This window comes from Lycorma delicatula, chromosome 5 (assembly GCF_047948215.1).
Source record: "Lycorma delicatula isolate Av1 chromosome 5, ASM4794821v1, whole genome shotgun sequence".
Taxonomy (NCBI): Eukaryota; Metazoa; Arthropoda; class Insecta; order Hemiptera; family Fulgoridae; genus Lycorma; species Lycorma delicatula.
In genome coordinates this window covers 91,562,083-91,583,374 of record NC_134459.1, presented here as the reverse complement: position 1 = coordinate 91,583,374, position 21,292 = coordinate 91,562,083, and the positions used below count along the sequence as shown (strand labels likewise).

Here is a 21,292-nt window from a genome sequence, read left to right as displayed (position 1 = left end):
TTTTATGTTATCATCGCCCAGAAAACAAAAATATAAAAACAAAATACAAAACATACACTAGAAATTTAAAAGAAAAATTAAAATATGAAATGCAAAAAAAAAATAAAAAACTTAACTAAAACATTAAACACGGATAACAGAAAAAATAAGTTTTAAATGTAATTCATAACAGTATTAAAAAGGAAATAAAAAAATAAAACAACACTACTAAAAAGTACCTAAGATACCAACACTTCAAAGCAATAAAAACACCCAGCCCAAAACTTCTTTGTCATTGCCAAGTATTTGACGAATGTTCCTGGGCAAATTCAAATTTGCAATGTAAGGCCATTAACGCATGCAATCCACAAGGATGTGACATACAGTCAAGCATGGCAGTCACATCATATGCATACTGTGTGTCTACTGCTGATATCAGATTGAGTAGCTCTCAATGCCCTATCTGTAATCGGCAGAAGACTACTTCCTCACGACAAATTTTTCTGTACAAGAAATCCCATGACAACACAGAACCTTTAATGTACCGAAGTTTGTTATCTAATGTAGCCATCCAGTCATTTTGCCATCTGCCACTTTGTGCGAAGAGTGAGTTTTACATAGAAAGTCAGACGCAGTAACATGGGTAGTGAAGGATGGTTGACTACATGCATCTTTAGCAGCAGAATCTGCACATTCATTATCTAGAATCCCCATATGGCTAGGAATCTAACAGAAACTCACTTGTGCATTGTGATTGTTCAACTTGGCGATTGCATTGTAAATTTCGGTGGTGTAGGATGTCTGGAATAGAAATCTTGTAAAGCTTGGAGAGCACTACAAGAGTCGCTACAAGTAAGGATATGATGGTACTTAGGGTTAATATGCTATAAATAAGGCTTTGAGTATCCTCAAAGCCTTATTTATAACATACAATTGAGCAGTAAAGACACTTGTAATACCAGGTAGACCAAACATATAGGTCACACATAAAATTTATAAGGTTGATTCTACATGGAGGATATGAACAATGAACATAGGTACGAGGTGTGATCAAAAAGTACGGTGAATAATTTTTTATTAAAAAAAGTAATAAGGTTACATAGAATTCGATTTAATCTCCTTCAAAGTACTATCCTCAATGGTGCCAAAACGTTTTCCTTTAACCACAGTTTTAATTTTTGGGCAGAGCCAAAAGTCGCATGGTGCTAAATCCGGTGAGTATGGCGGATGTGGACAGATAGGAACACTTTTTTCGGCCAAAAACTCGCGAATGAGAAGTGAGGTGTGACACGGCGCATTGTCGTGGTGAAGGAAGCCATTGGTCCATTTTTCTGATCGCTTTCTTCGTACGTCGTTTCGCAAACGTTGCAGTACACCCTTATAAAATTCAGAGTTTACAGTTGTTCCCCTTGGAACGAACTCTGATCGCACTATGCCCTCACTATCAAAAAAAACAATGAGCATGACCTTGATGTTGGATTTTGACTGACGTGCCTTTTTACGGCGAGTAGATGAACTGGTTTTCCAATGGGAACTCTGCATTTTGGTCTCAGGGTCATAGCCATAGACCCAACTTTCATCTCTAGTTACAATTTTGGCCATGAAGTCCGGATATGCATGAAAACGACCCTTCAACTCTGTGCAAATTGACACATGATCTTCAAAATCCATGTTGCGCGACAGACACAATAAACACAAACTCACTCTAGCGGCTCTGGCAGCTGACTGCCAATCTCGAACGTGTTACAACTTGTCCCTGCCTGTCTCAGTTGATCACGCTATTGGACAAATTACAGCATATGGATGTAGCGTTGGCAGTTGCCGCTATAAAAATTCATTCACCGTATTTCTTGATCACACCTCGTATATTGGAAAAATAGAAGGTGCAGTAAATGTCTGAAACGAATACCTGCAGGTGCAGTGTAATGTGGACATCCATCATATCTTGAAAATAAGGATTTACAAAGACTGCATCAAAAGCTGGGTGATTTGGCTGTCCCTTAACACAGGTAAAATACGATGTTAAAACCTGGTTCCTATCCCAAAGTGACAGCTCATCTCAGTCAATAAAGATGTTTACGACAGGGCTTGATCTAAAGGCACCTGTAGCAAGCCGAAGGAAAGCATGATGTACAGCATCCAGCATTTTAAGCATAGTATTACACACTGAAGAGTAGGTGACACAACCGTAATCCAAATGGAAACTTACCATGGAATAGTAAAAACACAACATACATGACTAATCGATACCCCAATTGGTATTGCTAAGGACTTGCAGCATATCTGAAAGTTTGGAACATCTTGTTTTTAATTCTTTATGTGTTTGACCCACATAAGGTAGCTATCAAAGAATTAACCTAAAAATCTGACATCAGGAGAGATACCAATTAGCTCTTCACCGAGAAAGACTTGCAGAATAAAGGGGTTCCGCAAGCGAGAAAAGACTACACATTTTGTTTTCTCAGGTGAAAATGTAAAGCCAGTAACCTTGGGCCAAGAGTCAAGGTGAGATACAATGTTCTGTAGCAGTATTTCCACTGTGGCTGTTGAACAGGACACAATATTTATAGCAAAATCATCAACAAATAAACACAAAACAGGTGTCTCCACATATTTAGTAATACTGTTAATGATTATAGAAAATAAGATGGAGCTTAATACACTTCCTTGAGGTACCCAAATCTCCAAGTTGATTCTACCCAACACAAACACAGAGAATTCGGCCATTTAAGAAACCCCTAATAAAAGCAAGTACATTGTCCTTGACTCTCCATTCTTGGAGGGTGTTTAGGATACCTCGTCACCATGTCAAACGTCTTACAGACATCAAAGAAGATAGCAACAAGGTGCTGGCATAGTAGGAAAGTATTCTGAATAGCTATTTCAATGACACTAAGTGGTCAATAGTGGTCCTTGTCGGAAACCATACTGTTCTGGAGATAAAAGGTCATATCTCTCCAAGTAGCACGTAAGTCTGCAGTTCACCATTCTCTCCATTACTTTGCATAACATGCTTACCAAGGAGATATCACAGTAGCTTGAGGGGCTTGCATTATCATTACCAGGTTTAAGTACTGGTACAACAACTTCTGACCAGATGGGTGGGAAGACTTGTGCAGAGAATAAATCATTATATACGTTCAATAGATGTTGTAACGCCGAATGAGGAAGGTGTGACAGCATACCAAGATGAATGTTGTCAGGTCCAGGGGACGTGTCATGTGAGTTTTTAAGTCTGTATGGCAATTCACTAAATGCAAATGGAGCATTTAATTCACTGACTGAATCACCAATGTTCAACAATAACGCTTACATCTGTATTTTGTACCTCTGAAATTTGTTACTATATGATGAAGTGAGAGACACCAAGCAGAAAGAATTTGCTAAGGTAGTTGCCACTGCAGAAGATGATAAAAGGAATTGTCCTTAATGAATACGCCCAAGAATAGAATATTTTGGCGACCCACAAATTACACAGATTTTTTTCCACACAGCAGATGTGGGAGTAGTGTCTGAGACGGTGTCCATGTATTTCCTCCATGACTTCCTCCTAGCATCTAAGAATACTCGACAACATACCGCTCTAGCCTTACAATATAAATTTAGATGTTCAACTGTAGGCCTGTGGTTAAATTTATGCACTGCTTGTCGTCATTTGCCAATAGCGTTTTGACAATCATCATTCCACCAAGGAACAGAAGGACATCTAGGATTTTCTGATATTTGTGGGATATATCTATTAGCATTCTCAAGTATCATGAATGTAAAATAGGAAAACTGATCAAGGACGCCACTGTCATACTGTGATGGAAAGGCTTTACAGTAACCATTCCAATCCGCCTTTTCAACAATCCATTCATGGTGAACATCAAATGCAATAATAGTTGGCCTGTCATCACTACTGCTGTAAAAGTCATCACAAACAGACCAATTAAGATGAGGGAGTAAACTCAACGAGCATATGGAGGTTGATGTTGGACAATGTACCAGATGATGAGGACATGAATGTGTGTGACCTATCACTCATTAGACAAATGTCCAAGTCTTGTTTCGCTATTTCCTCAAGAGGAGCAGAAAGATGAGCCCCAGGAAATATTGTGGGCACTGAAGTCTACTATTAACGATGGCGATGGGATTTGTGTGAGGAGAATTGAGATTTCTAGGACACTGGAGTCAGAGTTTGGTGAGAGACAAATAACAGATATCCAATTTGAAGGGGATAGAAACCTTCACAGCAACAGCAGGAATAAGGGTAGCTAGTGGTATTCTTGTAGCTGCCACCTCATTCCGCATGAAAACAGTAACTCCACTGCTGTCTATTAGGCAGTTGTAGCTCTCACAGAAATAGCCTCTGAGTGTTATTGCATCTTGTTGTAAAAGATGTGTTTCTCGGAAGCACATGATTAGTGGTTCATGTGCACGTGCCAATACTCTAATATCCTCAATGCGGGACCAAAGACCTCTAACATTCCACTGAATAATGTTCATAAGTAAAGATAGTTATAGATACAGAATTTCAGGAAAATATATAAAAATTAGTTGTATGTACCCTGGTTTATCTTTATCGCATTTTTGATGGTGAGGAACTCTGACACCCTGGGGTTAGGCGGTTCCTCAACCATATCCTTCAGTATACAAGGTGATGGAGAGGGAGATTTTGAAGAATGGGAAGTTGTAGATGACATCCCAGAGAAGGTGGTTGTGGGGGCTCCCTTAACAGGAAGCTTAGTAGATGGCTTACAAGCTGATTATTCCTGCCCAACAGGTAAAACTGTGGGGACACAGACTTTCAGATGGATTCACTAACTGCAACTAATGACTTTTTGTTCAGTTTCGTCAGCTCTAGAATAGAGACTGTTTAAGTTTAAGAAATAAGGCGATAGTCAATCTCTAAAGTCAAAAAAGAAAAATTCACATTAGAAAACCTGATTGACATTAAAAAATGTGAAGAAAGAACAGCAACTACTGTGGGGTATTGTGATCCAAAATCCAAAGAGTGAGAAAAGAGAAAGAGCGGTTGCTAGAAAAATTAGCCAAAAATTCAGCTGAGACTTCTTTCTCTATGTCAATAAAATACAAACCCTGTGAAAAATCTACATTAAGATTAGAAGAATTTTATAAGTAGTGGCGAGACAGATTATAAATGAACTTCACAAAATTTATAAACTATTACTGACAGTGAAAAAGAAAAAGTTAGTGCTTAAAGATGCCATTGAAATTTAAGAAAAGACAAGTTTCAGAAAAATAATAAAAGAATTAGACTTTAGCTGGAGAAAAACCAAAAACAAAAGAAAGGTTCTCACTGAGCAATATTATTTAAGGATTAACCGTATTCAGTATCCGACTCCTGTAAAAAAATTTAGAACCAAAAATAGGCCAATAGTATATCACAATGAGTCGTGTTGTGGTGATTCAAGTGATGGGCTGAAAATTCCTATTTCAAAGGCAGCAGACTTATTATAGCGTACTCCAGAGGAGAATTGGGTTTTACATCAAACACCTTACTAACTTGGCAAGCAACTTTAAAATGTACAATTACAGAGGTAAAATAAAGCAGAAAATTACTTTAAATGGGCAGAGGAGATATTAATTCCAAACCTTCCTTATAATTATGTCGTAATTTCTGACAACGCATCCCATCAAGATGCCATTTTAGAAAAATTACCAATTTCCATTCCAAGAAAAGAAGATATGATACGTAGTTGCAAAATCATTCTGTTCCTCATTCTTCCTCGATGCTGAAATCACAGTTGTACAAATTGGTAAAAGCAAATGGGAAATGTTTGCTGCTACATGTTCCACAAACTTTAAAAAAAAAAAGCATGACGTTCTCTGACTACCTCAAGTCTCCCAGATTTAAATCCTATCAAGATGGTTTGGTCAGAACTTAAAGGATATGTAGCAAGTTATAATGTAACTTTTAAAATCAAAGATGTTCAAAGGCTATGTGAAAATAAAGTAGCCAACGTGAATATAAAAAATTGGAAGATGTCTAATGGATTTTATGGCATCAATAATCTAGCCCCCTCCCACCTTGTGGAATTTGACTGGATGCAATAAAGTCATGGTCACTATGCTGTCACGGGCCCATAGGTAAGTTCCCCGTTTCTGAAGCTTAGACTGTGAACATCCTGGTAAGTTCTGTGTAAGTATGTGGTAAGTACCTGAGAGTGTGCATGATGTTGGCTGTGTGTGTGTGCGCGCTTGTATGTAAGTGGCATATATGTGTACCACAATTTGTTTGACTGTTGTGTGCGTTTGGTGTTTGCCTGTTAGGGGCAACTGTGTATGTGGATGTAATTGTGCTTTGCTGTGTCTTAGTATTACTTGTGTTTTGTATCTTTATGTTGAGTGTGTGACTGTACTGGTGTTCCTTGACTGCAGTATCTGATTATGTGAGCAGACGTTTCCTCCTTCATGAAGTAATGCTGCATAAGCGGTTTCCAGGAGGGGTGGAGGTTTAATCAGTAGTGCACAGGTACATATATACACCTAATAATATCTTGCGGAACCTGTTAGCGAGCCCAATACTGCCTAGGCGCCTGAAAATGAGATTCCTCCACCTCTATAAAAAAACCCTAATTCCAACTCAATTAAAATTTTCAAAATTAAAATATCTTTTATCAAACTAAAGCTCAATTTTCTACAAACACTGTACAAAATGTCAAAGTGGTAAAAACGACCTCTCTTCCTTTATTAATTTTTCTCAAATTTAATGCCACCAATGTGCCATACATAAAAAGTTTTTAAGCCAATTTCAAAGAATTCAAATCGAACCAGTCTGGAAATATTAATCCAAATACAGGTCAACACACATTTCTTCTATAAGTTTCTAAGGTTTTCTTTTTTTAAATTTTGGACTCAAGGGTCTTGAAACATTAGCACTTGTAAAAACCTGAAATCAAAGTTTTGAATAGATTTATATACAGGATAGCACAAGGAAACAGAAAATTTTGAAAGTAGTAGTGGCAACCCTGAGGAGCTGGTAGATAGAAGTGGTGGAATCCTTCTACACACAACTACCTGCCATTTAGTAATCATGGACTACTGGGTCAGTACACAACATGCATTTGCCGTGACAGCATTTTAGAGGAATGGTGACAGTGTGACTGCTGTTCAATGGGATTTCTGATGTCATGATCATCTTTCATCTTGCAAAGCCATCAAGACATGGGTTGAGAATTTTGAAGAGATGGGTTCAGCTCTAAAAAAGAAACCACCAGGAGGTCAACCAATTCAATGAACCCCAGAAAACATTGAAGTAGTTTGGGCCTCAATTGGAAGAAGCCCACAATGACTGGCAAGAAAACATACAGCAGTATTGAACATAAACTGAACAACTATCCGCCGAATACTCCACAGTGATTTGAAGTTTCACCCTTACAAAATTGAAGTATTAAAGGAACTGAAACTATTAGACTATGTAGTGCGACAAAAATTCTGTGATAAAATGATTGATCGTTTCTGTGAAACGATTGACCCCAATTTTGTTGACAACCTTTTCATGTCAGATGACGTTCATTTCCATATCAGCGAGTATGTAAACAAGCGGTATTGCAGATACTGGGTTCAAGTCCTAGTAAAGCCAGCTATTTTTACACCGACTTGAATACTAGATCGTGGATACCGGTGTTCTTTGGTGGTTGGGTTTCAATTAACCACACATCTCAGGTATGGTCGAACTGAGAATGTACAAGACTACACTTCATTCACACTCATACATATCATCCTCATTCATCCTCTGAAGTATTATCTAAACGGTAGTTACCGGAGGCTAAACTGGAAAAAAAAAAAGAAAGAAAAGAAAAGATACTGGGCAGCTGAAAACCCTTGTCAATCGCACGAACAATCATTACAAAGTCAAAAGGTTGCAGTTTGGTGTACTGTATCCACTGAGGTGCAATTATAGCTTATTTCTTTCAGGATAAGAAAGAGAATGCAACGAGAGTAACGTCTGAATGATATGTTGATGTGCTCAAAATTTTTGTGGCAGAACAACATCAAAACTTTCCTGATCTTCATAATCCTTGGTTTCATCAAGATGGGGCCGTGGCCAGTACTGCCAGAGCATCAATGGCAGTTGTTCGACAGCTCTTTGATAACCACAATTTCACGGTTTGGTGACATTCATTGGCCCCAAGATCACCAGATTTGTTGATGTGTGATTTTTTTCTTGTGGGGCCCCTCAAAAGTAAAAGTGTACACCACTCACCCAATGACAATTGCTGAGTTGAAACTGAGGATTTGAGAAGAAATCACCCAATTCCCATGGAAGTGTTTCAAACTGCCATGCAAAATCTTAGTATTCGCTTCCAGGAATGCATACATTTGAATGTTAGCATTTTAAAGACATTGTTTTTAGAAAAATTTTTGTCTTTGGACACTTAATGGTACGTAATTTACTTTTGGTTTTCAACAATAATAACTGTAAATTCATTTTTTTTTACGTTTGTAAGTTACTTCAAAATTTTCTGTTTCCTTGTGCCACACTGTACCTTCCCTTTTGTAACTGTAACTACTACCGTGCAACAATAGAGCTATAGCCAGGAAAAGTAAAAATTGACTTCCTATTCTCTTTTATTAATTTATACTTCTAAGCAGAATGTCAACTTGTAAGGGAAGGTCAACTGTCACTTGGTAAGGGAAACCTCCTCTGTGTTAAAAACAAAATTTTATAGATGCATAAAAACACTAAATAATGTTAATCTAATATAATACAATGTAAATGTTTTAAAATGTGGTTTTATGAAACATTTTTAAGTATGTTTTTGATTGTTATAAACTTCTTAAATCCATAAATTAATATTTTTTGACATACACGAAGTTTTGCTCAAATCCTGAATGTCATGTAGTAGGTATCACAGAGTACATATTAAGATACTATGATTAAAATCAAAAACATATAACTACTTTAGATTTGTGTGTAAAATAAAGCAGAAACACAAAAAAAAAAACAAGTTAAAAATGTTGAAAAAAATAAAAATTAAGAAAAAAGTAATTAAAATATAAAAATCAGAGCTATCTTTCAGCATGGATACTGTTACCAATGCATTAATTAAACATTATTAAAATTAATAATAATCTTATACAACTTTTTTCTTTTTATGTGTGTTTCATATTAGACTCCCAACTAAGACTGTCATAAAATGAAGGACGACCCTTTCCTTACTTAATGAAGTCCTTTTACTTGGGTAAACTCAAGTATAACCTTTTAATATTTTGTGATTAAGGTTAGGTTTTTAAAAATACTTCACCACCTGGAGTGTACTTTAGTTCGCATAAGTCACGAACAGTTACGTCACCTGCTTTTCTTCCAGGTCTGATCCATCTAAAGTTTGAATTTGCCCTTCTTGAAAAATGTATGTATTATATTTAATGTATACTCATGTTTGCTTCTTCTCATATGCATTCATGCAATGTAATCAGATGGTCCATTGATTGGTAGCCTGAAAAAATGTTCTTAAGTATTACAAACATGAAAGTACTCGGCTTCCATCATTGTGTATCCTTTCTATAGAAAAAAAATTTTCAATTATAGAATGACTTACAGAAAGATCATTTAAGGCAAGTTTTGTTCCTCATTTTATAGATGCAACAATCTTATAGCAAAAGAATACTTTCAAAATTATTATTACTTCATGAAATAATCAATAATGCGGATGAATTCAATGCTCAATATACTACTTACCTTGATGCTACACAAATATACATCAATTTTCATATTCATATAAGTCTACATTTTGTAAAGTTGGGGACTTGCATGTTTTGGCTGTAGTACATCATTGATGCCATAATAACTGGACAGGTCATAACACTTTGCAGATCAATTGTTAACACTACTACCTCAGAATTATTCTTTGGCTAGAACTACATCTCTAATATTAAATTTATTTTCAACAACTGATTTTGATACTGCAGTTTCAGTATACAATAAAGAATACTTTACGTTCTATAATAGAACATATAAAAAATATAATAATAAGATCTTTTAAACATCTGATGACAAGTTCTGACTGTAGTGGTCTCTTATTTTTCTGTATATACTTTCAACACAGACTACACGTAACAAAACAAGCATTAAGTCATCACATAACTCTAGATGGGAAAAACACCCGTAATTTTTTTTCTCAATTAAAAATACATAGGCTTGAAGAACAGACAACATACCTTTAAAAATGCCTTTAAATAGTTCCTCAACCTTCTCCTCACATTCAACTAAAGGCTTTAATGCCGATTTACGAGAAGTCCGAGAATGAATAGTTGGAGACTTGATTAATTTATGAGGTCGCAAGCCAAGAGGTATTTTACACTTGTTTTCTCCAGCTACAACAAAGTTCTTTAAATTAAAAATAAATTATATAGTATACATTAAAGCCACTAAATACTTTTTTAAATAATTTTTAATATAATAATGAACTCAAGTGATCAAAATGAACTACCTTTTAAGAAAAAAACTTTCTAACAAACTAAATGAATATGTAGCTGCCAAAAGTCAAAAAAAAAATTTACAAGCCTAATTCATTATATTTCAATTTCAAGATTATATTACTTCAAATCACCATTTATTTTAACTTTAAGATTGTATTACTTTACAAAAGATTGTAAATCTAATTACAACTAAAGTAGGAAAGGTTATCTCTAAAGTAAAGACCATTTCATTGTAAAAAAAAAAACTTCATAAATATTTTTTATTACTCTTAAACTACATATTTTATATTACTTCTCTATATGATCGCTACATGAATTAAGACATTTATCATAGCGACACACCAGCTTCAATACACCCTCGTCATATTCTTCTGTCGCCAGTCCATTTAGCCACTGATTAACAGCATTTTTAAATTCATTGTCACTTGTGAATTGCTTACAACTCAAAAATTCTTTCAGTTTCCCAAACAAATGGTAATCAGAAGGAGCTAAGTCTAGGCTATTTAGTGGGTAATCATAAATTTCCCATTCAAATGTTCTCAGTAAATAACATGTCAGACCTGCAACATGTAGATGTGCATCATTGTGCAGCAGGATGACGCCGTCAGTCAGCCGCCCATGTCAAAGCTTACATAGAGTTTCACAGTAGGCTTCTGCATTTTTAGTTGTTCCATGTGATATGAATCAATCAGCATTATGCCAACGTATCCCAAAAGACTGTGGCTATCAGGTTGCATCCAAATAGCTGTAGTTTGACCATTGTTGGTGTGGTTGGTGATTGAGGATGATGCCATTCAATTGACTGTTGTTTTCTCCCTGGTGTGTAATATGAAATCCATGTTTCATTGCCGGTAACAATTGAATTAAGGAACTCATAACCTTTTTGTGTATACCACAGAAATTCCAAAGCAGATACCATTCGGATTTTTTGGCACCCAACTGTACAAAGCTTTTTGAAGCCTAAATGGTCATGAAAAATGCAACCAATAACAGCTCTTGAAACATCAAGAAAAAGAAGAGCTAGGTAAGAAATCACTGAGCAACGATCTATTCTGATTTCATCATCATGGCAATGATGAAATCGACGATGATAAAACGATCATGATGAAACGTGTCATTTCAACAAGTCCTCAGTGATTATCGAGGGCCTCCCCAAACATTCTTCACCATGCACATTAATTTTGCTATTTCTAAACCATTTTTGGATGTTTCTTTCATTCATTACAGTATCAGCACACACAGCAACCAACTGCCTATGAATTTCTGTTGGCTTAATGTTTTGAGAGTTTAAAAACCACGTATTTCACACAACCAGCAGCAACATCAATTTTCCTATTCATTTTATAACGTAATAAATAACATGTAATCAAAGATACTACAATGTGACAACTTACAGACAACAATGAAGTGTGTACATTACTAGTGTGGCCATAAACAACACAGGTTCGCCAACCTTAAGGAGAGAAATTTCCCAGTGGTCTTTACTTTAGATATCCCTCAAAGATCTTTTACAAACGCAAACCAAACAGTCCTAAAACTGAATCAAAATTAAACCTCAATGAACAAATTCATGCCTTGCTGCACCTTGTTGTAACCTTTACAAACTAGTGACTAACCCCTGCCAAAACTCAAACACTATATATAAACCAAAACAAAAAAATATCACACTAAGTGAAATGAATATGAATTGTAAATCACATTTTCATCCAATTTAATGATACGTTGGAAAGCTGATTAACATTGAATGCCAATTTTTTGGATGTCTAACTAGACTGCTTACATCCGTGCCAGGCAATTTAAAAAAATTAACACAATATTTCAAAGATTAAAATATTATTCACATTAAGCTTTCCTTCCATAGGGAAGTATTTTTACCAATTTTTATTTTTTAATTGGGTTTTTCTCTGACTTTTTGCAATTCATATAGTAACAACATACATAAATTTAGGCCTGTGTTAAAATAATTATAAAATTAACTTCTGAAACAGCTGATGGAGACATAATATTTGTTCAGGCAATAACTGTGATGTTTATTTTTATTCTACTGTACACATAAAAGAGGTCAAAACAAATAACATCATTACTATATTCTTTGCCATAACAAAGTCATAACTTTACCCAGGGTAGGTTACATAATTTTCATGATGTCAAGATGAAATCTCAGTTTTACTCACTGGATATTTTAATCCTAAACCTTAAACTTAAATAAATAAAATCTTAAAATAAATAATTAAATCTTACACCTTAAAGTTTTATAAATTAACGGATCTTAAAGAGTCCCATATGCAAATATTTAACTCTACTACCATTAACAAAGTGTCAATATCATTAGGGTTTGTTAACATCATACTTGCATCAAAACAAAGTAAGTTATTTTATAAATGAATAAAAAAGTAGAAATCTTAGAAAAATTGAAAAATGATGTATAGTGAATATAGAAGTAAGTTATATAATGTTAAAAGACGAATATAATAGGGACATCAATTAATTCCAACATTAAGAAAAATGGAGACACCATTATAAATTATATGTAACAACTCTATAAACAAGAACAAGATTTTTTCAGGAAAACAATGAAGTAAGCACCAATGAAGAAGTGTATTGGGCTCTTTTTGGGTGGCTTGTTCAAAAGTGATTTTTTTTGTTCTTCTCCTGATGTAATGTTTTTGTTTTTATTTATTTACACACACTAAATAGCTGTTTTTACATTTGTACACTGAATAGCACTAATACACACATGTTTATTCTAATAATGTTCATAAAAACATCAAATACTTATTCCAAATGGTCACCATTTGATTATACTGCATAAGTAGAACAAATAGTCATTCCAAATTCAGACTGGTCAGTATCAGTCATTATTTAGAGTAAAATGTAGTTTTAACAGTTCAACATTTTATTCATCAAACAGGTTACTAAATTAGATTTAGTTTGGGTGAGCAATTTCTTAGTGCTGTATGCATTTTGATTCCATCCTCTGCATAGTTAAAAAAAAAATAATTAATAAGGGACAACCTTTATCACAATATTACATTAACATTCAGAAATCAAAATAGATTGATTTTTACACATTTTTTTTTTTTTTTTTTATAATACTGTTATTAGGTTTTTATATGGAATAAAATACTAACTAAAATGAGTCACTGCGATGGCAAATTATTTAATTACATATCATCTGATATTAACAATAATTTCAAAGCAAAACTTGCACAAAGGATAATTTTTATTTTCACAAGGTAAATTTAAAAGAAACCAAATGCTGCAGCTGCTATACATAAAATAATCATTTGCAACATTTATAAGCAAGTAAACATGTTTGCCTTAAAAATATATTATTTGGTTAACTTCTAAAATAATTGACAAATTTTCATTTATAAGTTTTATATCTTCAATGAGAGCAACTAACTCACGAGATGTTTAAAGAGTAGAATCATCCTAATTGGGGGTCAAAATACCTAACCTTACTCTAGAACAGAAATAATTTTATGAAAATTAATTTTAAAGAAGAGTTTTAAAATTATGACAGAAATAAAATTGTTTTTATGAAACCCTAATTTTTTATATTCATATTAATAATCTATTTTACTATTATTTCTCTCCAAACCCATGAAAAAAGTTATAATACTGTTTTAGCGTAACTTAATTCTTAATAAAGACTGTAATAATCTACCTCAGTAAAGTAAAATTTAAAAACATATATTATAAAAAAAATCTAAAAATATGCTAAAGAGGGATTGAAATCTACAAATTTATCATACCATACCTTTTAACCTGGATTTTGGTAAAAAATCATAAGTGACATCAATAGTTTCACTTTCACTAGAAGTACCATACAGTAAAGTTGGGCTTTCCTCAATTTTTCTTTTTGTACTTTTTGGTGTCTCACCCATTGTTACTAGTAAGCAAACAAAAATTATAAAAACAAAAAGGAAATAAATATCATATCATTATAAACTTCCTTATTCTTCCTAAAGAAATAAATAGTTCATAATTTTCTTTCAGTTAAGAATTTAAGTTCTGCATACGTAGGACTTTCATAGAGTGTAATTAATAGTTTAATTTAACTGGTTATTTGATAAGATGCTTAGTACATTTTACTTATTTTAACTATGAAATGAGTATAATTAACTTTACTTTAAAGAAATTGACATAATCTAATTTTGCATTACATATTAATTACTATAAGAGAATTCCAATTTATAGATATTTTAAGAAGTTTCTCCCAACCTGCTTTTGTAAAAATTATTAGTCATTCCACTTGATCTTGTAAAATTAGTTTTTTTTTGTATTAATGCTGATTTGTTTTGGCACACAACATTCTTTGAACATTACTGTCAAATGAGAAGGCTACAGTAATATTGATTTTATATAATTTGGGTTAGAGATTTGGCTAATATTATAATAAACATATAAGTTGATTAACTGTGATGAACATATTTTAATTAATAAATGTGTGATTTTTCATTCAGTAAATTAGTTTTATTACGTTTAGATCTTTTCATGAGATTATTTTTTAATAAGAATATATAAAAAATGTTTCTAACTGCCAATTAAAAGTCTCTTTAAACAACAATTGGTAATGAATAATTCCTTAAGTGGCCCCAATCAAGGAATCCCTCACCAACGTTTTTATAACTTATAATTACTAAACAGTAATACTGTTCAACCAGTTGATTTCTTTTCTTTTTATTTTTTAACTAATTCCATTTCATCTGTAATAGATAGAAATACATTATATATACTAACTTTAAACAAGAATTCTTATGCAGCTATCACTATTAATTTTTTGCAATTTTTTTGTGCAGTATGTGTAAAACTACTTATTTACATAACTGCTTATTTCAAGTATGCTACAAGACTTTCCCCAGTTTTCATCTTTTATATTTATATTTATTTAATCAACTTGGTTTTTAAACTGATTCCCCTATGAGTATTTGTGTAGTCCATGTAGTATTAAAGTAAAAGTATTAAAATGAATCGCTGAAACAATTCACTTTAAGACTTAACATTCATTACTGACCACAGTTTAAAACTTCTAAATTTGTATAATTCAGCCTATTATTTTAATTATAAAAGGAAATTCACACAGATAACATAAGTAAATTTACACAGTAATAAACCTGAATATATCCAAATGGATATATCTAGTGTATTTCTTAACCTAAATAACAGCTATATAAAAAGTATCATACACTTACTCACGGGTGCCCAACCCGTAGTTTGCGAACTATGTGTGGCTCGCAGAAACTTTTGATGTGGCTCATTTTATCAACTCAGACTTGAAATGTCTAAAAATTACAAATGCTCTATAAAATACAATACCATGGTTAATGGCCATTAATAGTTACCCAAACATTTCTTTAATTTTATGTATAGAAAGAAAAAACGACATTAAATATGGGTATCAATTTGGTTGATTATTAATAAAGTTTTTCGGTTTTATTAAATTATTACACCACTGACCAGGAATATTTTCATACAGAAACGGCATCACCTGAAGCACTCTAGGATGCGCCTGTTTATCTCAGTTTATAGTGGCTGTGCACTGATGCTGGCCAGTAGCTACCAAGAGGGCAGCAAGATAAGTTTGTTGAGTTATTTTGTAATGTGTATATACAGAACGTTTATTTATCAGAAGTTATGCATGAAGTAACAAGTGGTTTTATCCAGGTACAAAAAAAATTTGTTTCTATTTATCACAGCATTAGTCATTATTATATATAAGCAATTGTTTTGTAGCTACCCTAATCATGTCAGCACAGGAACTAGGGAAAAAGAAATAATGTTATAATTTTCACGAAGAATGGAAAGAGAAATATGTTTTTATTTATTTTTTTAAGAACAAATGTATTTGTCTGATTTGTGAACAGTTACTGTTGTTAAAAAATGCAACATAGAAAACGACATTTCTTAACAGTTCATAAAAAATATAGTACTGAATATCCTCCTAACAGTAATTTAAGAAAATCTAAATTAAAAGAAATGAAAACCGCATTACTTGCCAAACAATCTTTGTTTACCAAGTCCATGAATAAAATAAAAGCTGCTATGATTGCGTCATTTAAAACACACATACTTGTAATGCACAGAAAACCTTTTGAGGATGGCAACATAATTAAAGAATCAATGCTTGCTGCATCAGAGATATTATTTCAAGAATTTAAAAATAAGAATGAAATTATGTTAATTATGCAGGAAGTTCAATTATCCAGAAATTCAGTCACTCATAGAATAGATGCAATGTCTAAGAATATCAGAGCACAATTAAAAGTTGATTTACAAAAATGTGTTTTTATAAGTTTACAGTGTGAATCAATAGATATCTGTAATATAACTCAAATAAATATTTTTATAAGGATGGTTTTTAACAATTGCTTAGTAAAAGAAGATATACTGTCAGTTATGCCATTAAAAGGAAATACATGTGGGGAGGACATATAATAGATTATTAAAGACCATATTACAGAAATTAATCTTCCGCTTCAAAAAATGTATCCATAACAGCAGATGGCGCACCTACCATGGTTGGTACTACTGTTGGCATAATCACATTTTGCAAGAATGATGCTAAGTTTCCAATTTTTTTCACTACTACTGCATCATACAACAGGTATTATGTGCAAAAGTGCTACATTATGAACATGTCATGAAAGCTGTTCTAGAAATTGACAATTTTATTTGTGCCAGACCACTTCAGAGCAGATTATTCAAAAAACTTGACTGACAAACTTGATGCTGAGTATGGAATTTAATGTTACATTCCAAAATTAGACGGCTTAGTAAGGGAAAAGTCCTGCAACAATTTTTAAAGCTTTTTCCAGAAATAAAACAGTTTGTAGAATCTAGAAATGAAAATTAAGTAGAACTTAGTGATCATAGCTGGTTATCCGATTTGGACTTTCTTACAGACATAACAAATAAAATGATTATATTAAATCTTGAACTTCAAACAAAAGAAGGAACTATTATTGAATTAACAGAAAGTATCAATGCATTTAAATCAAAATTAAATTTGTAGATGGCCCATACAAAAGAATGTAACTTTGGTCACTTTACAAATTTGGAGTACTACTTTAAGAAATATAAGAAAATTGAAACAAATAAGTGTTCTGAATCTCTCACTGAGCTTAAAAATGATTTTAAAATTAGATTTCCTGATTTCCGTAAAATTCAGCCCATTGCTTCATTCATTTTAAATCCATTTTTTGATACTACTAATATTTCTGAAATACTGCAACAAATTACAAATATGATGAATAAAAATGCTACTAATTTAGAAATGGAAATAATTGAAAATTAATTATTTCCATTACAACTACAATTAGAAACAAGAATATCACAAACAGATTTTTGGATACTTTTAGATGAGAAAAAATATCCACTCTTAAATGAAACTTTTCAAAGGCTACACTCCTGCTTTGGATCAACTTACCTTTGCAAAAGTGGTTTTTCAACAATAACTTGCTAAAATCAAAGTTCAGATCCAGGATAACAAGAAATGAATATCTTAATAATTGCATGAATTTAGCTGTAACATCATATGTACCACAGTACAAGAAACTGGCAGAAAAAATGCAGTTTCAGGTTTCACATTACTATGTTTTTCTTACACCTAATTGGTATTTGAATTCTTAATAAATAACGTATTTTCTTTAACATATTGCAATTTTTTTATGTTTTATATATGTTTTAAATTGAAATATTAGAAGCAAAATATATATGTGGCTCACCAAAAAATTTCAAATTCTTAATTAGCTAAAGCCAAGTTAAAGGTTGGGGACCACTGACTTACATCATCAATATTTAGTATGCCTTTAAGTCACAAGAACTGCTTCTGTTAGACAATATCACAAACTTAATAAATTCAAATTCCAGTGAGTAATGAATGCTAACTCTTCAATCTTGGATATACTAAGCAAAAAGTCATATCATCCTGAAAAAAACCAAAAATTAAACGAATAAAAAGTGCATAAACACAAGAAAATAAACAATCTACACAATATAAAATAAATTAATCAATATTAATTAAAATATTTATATTGAAACTAGAATATCAATATTGTGGTTGATATTGTGACCCTATAAATACAGCACAATCAAAGAAGATAAATTACACAATGATACAGAAACACTCGTTCGCATAACTTCACCAGAAAATATCGCAAGAAACTGTAAAGATGGCAAAGTAAGTAAATATTTTAATGTATGAAAATAAATTTCTAAAATAAATAAAGACCTCTTAACTGTACATATACAAACAAACATGAACTTCAATAAGAAAATAGTTTGAATTTAATTTATATTAAAGGATCTTTGGAAATGACAAAAAGCAACTAAATTAAAGATATCTTCAATATTATTACTGGAATAACACAAAAATTTTAAATCAACCTGGTTTTCCGAACAATAACCTAAATGGAAGCCAGTAGAGGTAATTTACCCCCCTTTTATCTTAGGTTATTAAATACAAACGCAATTTAAAAAATGTTAAAAAGTAAATATAATTTGAAACATATCATTCTGTTGACAGATTCCATTCCGAATTATCACTGTACGCAATACGACACTATGATTATTACTTACCAAATTAAAAAATTACAACTACAAACACCACTTTTAGACTAACCTTACAATTAGCGGGTATATATACATGGTAACAGTATAAACACAAAAAGATGTACACACATATATAAATGTAGAACTGCTGGATGTAAAAGTACAATAATGATCGCCAAAAAATTACATGTAAATAACTTTTTGAATATCAAAATCCGGAAAATATATTTCCTTTCATTTGTAGAATAACTTTCGAATATCTTTAGAGAAGTTATACAATTTTATATAAATTATGAGTTAGTAACAATCAAAAAGTTAAGCAATACCTAAAATTATTTAATATAAATTAAGTATAATTGTAACTTTTAATTATTAGAAAATTCATAGTGGAAAACCAGCGAACAAGGTTTAAAATATGTTAGCAGCTGTAACAAAACGACTACCGCTATTTTCAAAATGTAACTTTCTTTCCCCTGATAGTTTCATATAAAGCTAGACCTCCTTGAAATGATAAAGAAAAAAATGGGAAAGTAACAACATGTTCAAAAATAAGCAATAAAATTATATAAATGAAAAAATATATTTACAATATTAGAAGATCAGTAGAAGTTAAGGTTTCATTTGTACATTCAAAATATCAATTTAATTTGCTCCTTTTATCTACTACTTTAAAATTATCTAGTGAGATTTCTTCATAAATTATTTATCTCATTAATACCATCTTGTGTTTGGATCGTGAATGACCAAGAAGGGCTTTGCAAAATTCTGCAAATGTTGAGACAATGGGGAAATAAAACAATCTTTCAGAAATCTAATGATAAGTTGTAGGGCCAAAGAAGACAATTAAATCTGATTTTGTACAATCATTATGCCTTGCAGCTGTACTATACACAGTTGTCTCTTTACAGAATCAACAAGATGTGCATTAAAATATCATATTTCTACTAATGATGTACGATAGCCAAATGGAGCCTAGGTGATTCTATTAAGATGATAAGTTGGCTATGTGGTTATTCATTCAACATTTTTCAAATCTTGTGAAAATATTTTTGAATAAGTAGAAGTGAGCATAATTTATGATATTGTATTCCCTTACTAGATCATTTTACTCTTGAAATGTTATCTGTCTCAGGAGTTTGGAAAAAATGTCCTTACTACCCTGCAAAAGACACTTGAATTTATTTATTAAAATTAAGGTACTTAATGAACTGCTGCTTAGTATTACTGATCATATAAAATGAATTGAAAGTCCAACTCCATTTCCAATTGTTTTCCAAATTTGTTGATGAAGACTTTATAAATCATATTGTTTTTCAAACAAACTTGTATGCTACACAAAAAAGTTAGGACAGTCTTTTAAACAAACAACTAGTGACAAAATGAGAAAATTCATATATTTAAACTTATGTACGTCACTAACCAGAAAGCCTAGTTAGTGGTCTACAGATGACGATTTACATGATAATTATGTATCTAAGCAAATGCCTGTAAAATGTTTCAGGTTACTGCTTATTCATCTACATGCAAATAATAATTCAATGTGGTGAGGTCCTAATCATCCTGATTATGACAAACTGTTTAAGTTATGAACTGTCATAAATCTTCTTTTAAATTCGTTCGCGAATTGCTACAAACCTCATCAGCAAGTAGCAGTTGATGAGGCCAGGTCAAATTTAAAGCCTCTTACCATCGTTGGCAAAGATATTTGAACATATGCTGGCAGATCACATGTGGAGAGAATTGCAGGTAACGTTAGGGGGGGGGGGGGCTCTTCATGTTACAATACAGCTTTATTCCTCAGAAATCAACTGTAGATGCCCTCCAGAGATTGACAAATTGGATAGCAGAAAGACGATCTGGAACCTGGAGGACAAAGAAGATCCCCCACCTGGTTCTCTTTGATATATGGAACATCTTCGGGAGCATCCTTTGGAAGGTGGTAGATGAAAAATTATGTAATCGGGACCTCTTGCGCTGTCTTCGAGGAATATTGTATGACTTTCTACGCAATCGGGCCCTGGTGGCTCACGCAGAAGAAGGTGACATGCTGTGTTACATGAAGAAAGGCATATCACAGGGCTCTGTTTTAAGCCCGCTACTCTGGGAAATTGCATTGGAGTGTTGCAGCTAGTTTTTCCAACAGATGTTTCTTTGATGGCTTACGCCGATGATTTGGTTATATTAGTGGCTGGGGATATGAATACTAAAGTAGAGACAGTGGCGAATTTGGCAGTCTGACGAATTGGTGATTGGCTTCGGCAGTGGGGTCTAGACTTAGCCCCTAGGAAAACTTCCTGAAATTTCCTAGGAAAACTGTCCTGACGATTGC

General features: G+C 32.7%; 1 protein-coding gene across 5 annotated transcripts in view; it reads right to left on the bottom strand.

Annotated features, from left to right (window-relative positions):
• The window catches only part of LOC142325203 (uncharacterized), a 50,510-nt gene extending 31,407 nt beyond the window's left edge, over positions 1-19,103 (bottom strand). Inside the window, exons 1-5 of one of the 5 annotated variants that reach the window (XM_075366645.1) lie at positions 18,991-19,060; positions 18,138-18,340; positions 15,606-15,695; positions 14,171-14,302; positions 10,147-10,302 (exon numbers count right to left, since the gene is read on the bottom strand). In XM_075366645.1, the coding sequence (XP_075222760.1) occupies positions 10,147-10,302; positions 14,171-14,297 (283 nt within the window). In that variant the 5' untranslated portion in view covers positions 14,298-14,302; positions 15,606-15,695; positions 18,138-18,340; positions 18,991-19,060. Of the gene's footprint in view, positions 1-10,146; positions 10,303-14,170; positions 14,303-15,605; positions 15,696-18,137; positions 18,341-18,990 lie in introns of all 5 variants that reach the window. The other 4 variants (XM_075366641.1, XM_075366642.1, XM_075366646.1 and 1 more) reach the window with 4 other exon arrangements.
• Positions 19,104-21,292: the final 2,189 nt, after the last annotated feature.